We start from the raw sequence: 8,027 nt of genomic DNA on the forward strand, positions 1-8,027 counted from the left end.
AAAACGAAAACTGCTAACCCTAGCATATGTCCACAAGACCTATGAACCATAAATAGTAAGTGTCACGTGCAACGTAAACTGTCACGTGACCATGAAGCGCTGAAACCGTAACACAAGCTCCCCCTTCCAACCGGCAAGACCCTTGACGACCACTCACCAAACTAACCCCTCATCATCCGCCGCGGACACCTACATAGCCATAGACTGGGATGGTGGTATGAGGTACGACCTCCCATTCCGCGTCGAGATCCTCTTGGGGTTGAGGATGGAACTCGGTGGGTGCCCAGTGCGAGATGGACCCGTCTTCGTAAAGGACTGCCTTCAGTGCCTCGACCCCGTCGGTAAGCCACCCAGGCTTCTCGATCATGGTGACGAGGGGTTGGAAGATGACCGGCGTGAACTCACGAGGTGTCTTGGCATCTCCGTAGTGGACTTGATTGGAGAACATCCTGAAAAGTTCGACCTTGTACTGTTCAACGCCTTCTTCCTTGCCCATGAAGCGAACACTGAGGATGCGCATCCGGTTGGATGTTGGATACCAGTCGTGCATGCCTGGGATGGGTGGCGGATAGAGCAGAGCGACCCATTGGCTGAAGACACGATGCGGTGAGTCTTCCAAGTAGAGGTGCCAGGCGACCTTCTGGTTGTCCCAAGTGAAGATGAAGGCATGGAAGGTGGTGAAGTCGCCCGTGCCCGTACGATGGACATAGAGTCGATGGCCATCGCGTTCCATAAGGAATGTTAGTGGCGTGGTGATGAAGACATCGTAGGGTGATGCTACGTCCAGGGCGATGAGCGATACCTGGCCTGCCACTGGGTTGCTCGAAGACTTGACCGTTCGAGCATACCTGATCTGCTCCTTGATGGTGTCAGCCAGTGCAGGTTGCGATCCATCCTCAGGTGGGTCATTGTAGGGGTAGGTGGCGCCAGGTTGGTGGGGGTAGCCGGGTTGTTCATCGTCGGCACTCCTTGCCTGTTCATCGTCTCCACCCCAGGCTCTCCCCGTCGTCCAAGATCCTCCCGTCGTCCAACGACCTGTCTCGTCTTCATCGTCTCCCCAACGTGCACTCCTCCATGACTCGGCCAGTGCTTCATCGCTAAGGTTGCCTAGAAGCGGGATGTTGTCTCCATCACTGTCGATGAGGAGCCCTGGCTCTGATGCGCTATGAGTGATGGTGGTGGTGACACGGATGTTAAGCGACATTGGTGGAGGTGGTATAGCGGGGCAGTTCTCTTTGTCCCAAGGGTAGATTTCCTCGTAGAGTTCCCACTCGAGTAGGAGGAGGCGATGGTTCAGTAGAGGGAAAGGAGGGCTGTTACTTATACCTTCGAGCAGCCATTCCTCTTCTTCATACCAGTCCGTGATGTGAATGTTCGCCATTCCTGTACGTTCTTCCGCTGGTATTGTCATTGTTCTTGATACGGTACCGTGTATGACACTAAACGCATCCAGAGCAAATGAGAGTGCTGCCGGTAAGATATCAAAGTGTAGCGGATGATCTAGAGCGTACGATGGTGGGAGGATTCCCACTGGAAGGCCGGCGTAGATGGCTGTTAGGATAGTCCGGCGTCGATCTGGCTCTAGCCGGGGCAGGTGGAGTTCCTCCGTTAGGTACATTGGGTAGTTCATTCTCATGAACGTTCCCCATGTTCCATCTAGGTCGATATCGACATCGTCCTCTAGCGTTACCTTCGGCTTGTCTGTTTGGAATGGAAATGGGTAGGGGATTCTGATTAGCCCGCTGGGGTGAGGGATTAGATATGGCTGTCGTCGAGTTGACCTGAAGTCGTCCAGGAGGTGGACTTCGTGGACGTCATCCACTCTCTGGATGAGATGGTCCATCATGACTTGGATGGGTCGTGTTGAACTCGACATTGGTATGGTCGAAGTCGGCAAGATCCTCGATGGCGAATCCAGCCCCTCTGATAGCGAGATAGACTCCGAGCTGTTGGAAGACCTGGTAACGATGATCGTGGGAGGAGTGGGATTCGACATCTTCGAGAACTTCGATAAGATGCACAAAAGTGGTGATAGCAGATTCGAGAAACTCGGGATGTTGCACGGGCATTGGGGCATGGACTGAGGGTTCAGGTTAAGTTATGCTCCTTTTTATACTCATTCAGCAGCTCTCCTGCATTGCCCATTTCTGTCTCTTTTACCCACGACCTTTCGCTGAGTGGATATCCAGCCCATTTTACCAGATATTCGTTTTTGCTGCGCTGTAGTCGATGTCCAATTATAGACTCGATTTCAAATTCTTCCTCTCCTTCGATAAGATCCAGAGGCGGTGTTGAATAACTTTCCCCATGTGTACTGGTCTGCCGATACGGCGTGAGCAGTGCAGCATGAAACACCGAATGGATCTTCCATGTCACAGGAAGGTCTAACTTGAACGAGAGTGGTCCCAGAACCTCCTTGATCCTGAATGGTCCTTCTCGCTTCGGCACTAGCTTGTTCGATTTGTAAGATCTCTTCAAATTGGTGGCTTCCAGCCAAACCTTGTCTCCTTTCTTGAACGTTGGAGATCCTCCTTTGATCCTGGTGGATACACGGGCTTTTGCCTTGATGATTCCTTCTGTGGCCTCCTTGCGGACCATGCTGAGAAGCTTGAGTCTTGCCTCCACGTCGGGGATCTCGTCCTGAGGAAACAATTCTGGCATTCCTCGCGGCTCGTAGCCATACCATATTTCAAATGGTGACTTCTTCGTTACTGAATGAGTATGGAGATTGTGCACGAACTCTGCTTCAGATAGGAATTGGTTCCATCGATGTGGTTGCTCCGCACAGTACATTCAAAGATATGTTTCCAATTCTTGATTCATTCGCTCCGTTTCACCATCTGTCTGCGGATGATAGGCTGTGCTCATAGCCGACTTGATCTTGAGGGCAGTGCACAGTGCTTGGAAGACTTTGGATGCGAATTGTGTTCCACGGTCCGAGATGATCTTGTCGGGTAGCCCGAAGCGTTTCCAAACTTGTCGTCTGAATAGCTCGGCAGTTTCCGAAGCAGTGATCGTCTTCTTGCAGGGACATAGAATTACCCCCTTACTAAGCCCATGGTCTACCACGACCATGATGGAATCGAAGCCTTCGCTTTTTGGTAAATCTGTAATAAAATCCACGCTAACTTGCTTAAAAGGTAGTGCATTGGGCGAAGGGCCGATAGGCTGGAGTGGAACTTTGACCCTGTTTCGAACAGCTTTGGATTGCTGACAGGTGGCGCATCCATTGACGTAACTTTGGATGAAGCGATACATTCCTGGCCACCAGAAATCTTTGTGCACTAGTTGGTGCGTAACCCAGATTCCCGGATGACCATGAGGAGTAGCCTCATGATATCGTCGAACAATTTCCTTCTTCAAGGCAGTATTGTTTGGGACATATACGCGTCCATGGATGGTGATTAAGCCATTGTCAGCGTCCTTGATGTCGTCCGTGGTCATTCCTTGTGGGACTGGAAGTTCCTCCATTAGGCCATCATTATATGCAAGTACCGACGGGTCTTTTGTTAGTGCTTGTCAGAGTTGTTCCGCCATATCGGTATCAATAGCACCAATAAAGAGATCGTCGGGTAGCAGGATTGCAGGTGACTTGTTGTCCTGGCGATTGTCTAATTCAGACAATCGTGAAAGCGCGTCCGCTTGCACCAGTTGTCGTCCTGGCGTATGGACAATCTTGTAATTAAACATGGACAAGAAGAGTTGCCACCTTCGCTGCCTTGGATTTAAGTCCTGCGGTTGCCTGAAGTACGTCAGATTCTTGTGATCCGTGCGTATGAGGAATGGCTCCTTTGTTCTGTCGAGATAGTGTCTCCATTCCTTGATTGCGCGGATGATTCCTAGTAGCTCCTTATCATAGATTTGATAATTTCGTTCCGGATCGGAGAACAACTTGGAATAATATGCGCAGGCATGGAGGTCACCGTTATCGTCCTTTTGCATGAGGACTGCTCCTGTAGCGAAGTCCGATGCATTGGTTTCGATGACAAAAGGCTTGTCTTTGTCTGGCATAACCAGTATTGGCGCCTTGCCGAACTCGTTTTTGAGATGGTCGAAAGCAGCTTGTTCTTTGCTTGTCCAATGGAACACATTCCCGCCCTTGGTCTTGGTAAGATCAATTAAGGGTCTTGCATATTCGGAATAGTTCCGGATGAACTTTCGATAGAAGTTGGCGAATCCTAGAAATGCTCGCACTCCTTTCACGCCCGTCGGAGCTTCCCACTTGATGATCCCATTGACTTTTGCTGGATCCATTTGAAGTCATCCAGGGAGGAGAACTAGTCCTAGGAAGTCAGTACGCGTAGTCTTGAACACGCATTTCTCCAGCTTGAGATAGAGATCATTGTCGACCATTTTCTGAATGACTCGTTCAAGCTTCTTTTCCAACTCTTTTTCGCTTTCGGCAAGGATGAGGATATCATCCAGATAGCATAGTAGCCACCCTTCAGCGATTTCTTCTGCGAAGATTTCATTCATCATTCGCTGAAAGGTTGCCGGTGCATTGCACATTCTGAAGAACATGACTGTGGGTTCGAACAATTCTTGCTTGGTGATGAAGGCAGCCTTCCATTCGTCTCCTTGACAAATTTGGACATTGGTGTATGCTCCACGAATGTCAAGCTTCACGAAATACTTGGCATGTCAGAGTCGATCCATTAGATCCGATATGAGTGGAAGTGGATAGGCGTCCTTAATTGTTCCTTCATTCGCATAGCGGTAGTCCTGGCATGGACGTAGCCTGCCATCTTTCTTTCCTACAAAGAAGAAAGGTGATGCCATCGCAGATTGCGAAGGACGAATGTATCCTTTCGCAAGGTTCTCGTCGATAAAGGCATTCATAGCTTCTTCTTCCAGTTTTGATAGGTTATAGACCTTTCCTTGTTTAGGAACAAAGTCCGGCTTGAAGTCTATGTTGTGATCGTAAGATCTATGCGGTGGTAACCGTTCTGATGCCTTTTCTTCGAAAATCCGCTTGTATTTAAGAAGATACGATGGTATCGTCACTTTCTTCTTGGAATTCTTCTTCTCCTCGAGTGCTTTCTTTTGCGTGAGTTCCTGCGCCTTGTTTGATGCCTTCCATAAGATTCCATCTTTCTTTCTTGTTTGATGGGGATCTTTCTTGGCATTCGTTCATCGCAGTGCAAGATACTGCATCTTCCTTTCTCCTGCCGAGCGATGTTCTTTTTCTTCGAGCGTAACTTCTTGAAGTATGCCAGTATCAGGTTGATAGGCGAAAATAGCTTCTTTTTCTCTTATTTCCTGATCCTCCAAGTATGGTGCGCCTTTTATGTATGCAAGCAAGAGGTCCGAATCAACGGTTCCTGCTTCATTTGGTGCGGGATCGACATCAGACCAGTCGATCCTTCTCAAGGTTCGCTTGGCTTTGGCTTTCTCCTTTTTGATGATTGGAAGACGAACAGCGTCTTTGTCTTTAAAAGGCCAGGGGTCTTCATCTGGTACGTCTTCTACATATTGACAGACCTTGACTTCACCCGTTTGCCAATTGATGATTGGGTTGTGATCATGAAGCCACGTATTGCCAATGATCACGTCTTCTTTTCCTAAGTCGATGACAAGGAAGTCATCATTCCATTCGTACGTTCCTGCATGAACAGTTCCTTTGAATCGCTGGTTTGTAGAGTTGATGGGACTTCCATCGACACTACGAATCTTAACTTCCTTCTGCGATTTGAGCAGATGGAGTCCTGCTTTCTTCGCAAACGATTCATTGATGAACATTCCTTTTGCTCCAGAATCGACTAAGGCTCTTGCTGGAATACTTCGGGTTCTTGTGCCATCGTAATCTTGGAAGACGATATTGAGGTATATTTCGCTTCCTCGCTTGATATCGCCTCATATGATTACTTCCTCGGGGACCGTTTCTTTATCTGGGTGCCACGAGATCCCAACGCGCACCCAATTCCAAAACCCTCTGGATCGTCTTTTTCCATGGGTGGCGGATATCGGCGTGCATATTCATATCTATCTGGATTGTCTCCGAATTTCAGAAGATCGTCCATCGTCATGTTGCGTTTCTTGATACGGTCTCCTCGCATTTTGAGTGCATCTTCCTGTCGTATCCTGGCGAGTTCTTCTTTGGGGATGAATCTTCGAACCACATATGACTCTTCTTCTGAGTCACTGGATTCGTCCTTAGTTCATCTGATTTTGCGAACTGTTTTGGTTTTAACAGGGCGAGTTCTTCATACCCTGTGAACAACCGTTTCTTATTCGGATACTTCTTCAGATTCCGATGATTCAGATTCTGATTCTTCCGATGATGAGGATTCTGATTCTTCCTGTTCCGACTCCTCTGAGTTATCCTCAGAGTCGCTTTCTTCGACTCTCTTTACTCGTCGGCGTTTCTTCTCCGTTCCCTTGGAGTAAGATTTAGTCAGCTTGGAAGTCTTTCTTCGTCTGCCAGATCCGGAGTATTTCTTCATCCTGGAATTGGACGTCTTGGTCTTGGCATATGAAGTTGTCTTTCCTGAGCGATCTGGTGCTGGATCATATTCTGGATTCGGGCATTGTGCGGCGACATGTCCTGACTTTCCGCAGTTGTAGCAGAGTCCACCCACAGAACGTTTCTGATGGGTTTCTGAGGAGATCCGGTCAACGTCCATTGCGTCAGGGTCCTTCTCCGTCCTTCTTCCGCTTCCTGAAGAGCCTGAGATGAACTTGAAGATATTTGTCTTTCCGCTATGAATGTCCTGGAGGTCTGTGACCTTTCTTGCGGCCTTGCATGCTGCTGCATAGGTCGTTGGCGGACTTTCCGTGATGAAGACTTTTTCTGCAAGTTTCTCATTAAGGCCTCACTTGAAATGGATGAGCTTGGCGTATTCGTCGTCGATTTCGGCATATCGGTAGAGGATATCGAGATTTCCGATATACTCGTCGACAGTTTGCTTGTCCTGCTTGTACTTTCCTTCGAGAAGTACTTGCCAGGCTTGGTCCTTGGTTGCGACGCCGCCATACTTTTCGATAAGTGTCGTTTTGAAATCTTGGTACGTCCCAAGATTGCTGTGTTTTGCCATTTGGTTGGCTTCCCATGATTCGGCCCACTTTCCTGCTGTGGATGAGGAGTCGATTTGGGAGAGGACGAAGGCAATTTTGCTGAAGTCGTCATTGTAGACTCCCACATTTGCCTGTAGGTATTGTTCCACATTTTGGAGGAACGATGCATATTCTCGTTTGTCTCCCCTAAACTCCTTGATTTTTCCCATCTTCTTTTCCCGTGCCACTGGCTGCTTGGGGATTGCTCCCTGGTATCGTGCATAGAGTCCCAATGCTTGTTGGTACTCATTCCAGATGGCATCGGTGCAAGTTCCGGGATGGACTGGTGGTCCGAGAGCCAGGTCATATCGTGCATGTGTAGCCATACTTCCTGAGAACTGGAAGCTACCGGTTGGTCTTGATCCGGTTGAAACCGAACGTGTGATTCCAGGCACGTTGAGTAGGTGGGGTGGCTGATCCCTTCTGAGATCTGTGATTCCTGGATAATCTGGTCGAGTAGTACTGTCCGAGATAGATCTCTCGAGCGGGACTGCTCTTGCTTCGAGAGGATTAACTGGCTGTAATCCACCGGTTTCCTGTGAACGCCCTTCCTGTCATTCAACTTGGATTGATTCTCCTCGTGGAAGTTCTGTTACTTCGTCAAAGAGTTGTAGAGATTCTTCGTCAAAGGTTCCCCTTCCGCAAAGAACTTGTCTTATTTCTTCGATTTCACCCTCGAGCTGCTCTAGCCTCGGGTGATCTGTTGGTTCGTAGGCTCATCCTAGCCTAAATTGAAGTCGAAGTTGAACTGCTTCTGTCGACTTTTTGTCGTAGAGGTCTGTTAACTCCTCTGTGGTGACGTCACTGAGCGTAAATGGTGGTACTTCTTCGTCAGAAGTCACCGGTCGTGTTTCTGGTGTATCTTCTTCAGATACCTGGTCGTGTTCTCGGAAAGTAGTCGTTTTGAATCTTGTCTTGTCCTAAGATTCCTTGATTGCCTTCCCTGGGAAGGGCTTTAGCACGTCTTCAACGTG

The 8,027-nt window shown here is 48.6% G+C and overlaps 1 protein-coding gene across 1 annotated transcript; it reads right to left on the reverse strand.

Moving 5' to 3' along the window:
* Positions 1-6,227: 6,227 nt before the first annotated feature.
* LAESUDRAFT_759971 (uncharacterized protein) lies at positions 6,228-7,379 on the reverse strand (the record flags this gene model as incomplete). The annotated part of the gene is made up of 2 exons (XM_040912665.1): positions 6,228-6,768; positions 6,817-7,379. 2 exons carry the CDS (start codon positions 7,377-7,379, stop codon positions 6,228-6,230), a joined length of 1,104 nt encoding a protein of 367 aa, XP_040763478.1.
* Between the last annotated feature and the right edge of the window lie 648 nt (positions 7,380-8,027).

This window comes from Laetiporus sulphureus (assembly GCF_001632365.1).
Source record: "Laetiporus sulphureus 93-53 unplaced genomic scaffold LAESUscaffold_24, whole genome shotgun sequence".
In the NCBI taxonomy this organism is placed as follows: domain Eukaryota; kingdom Fungi; phylum Basidiomycota; class Agaricomycetes; order Polyporales; family Laetiporaceae; genus Laetiporus; species Laetiporus sulphureus.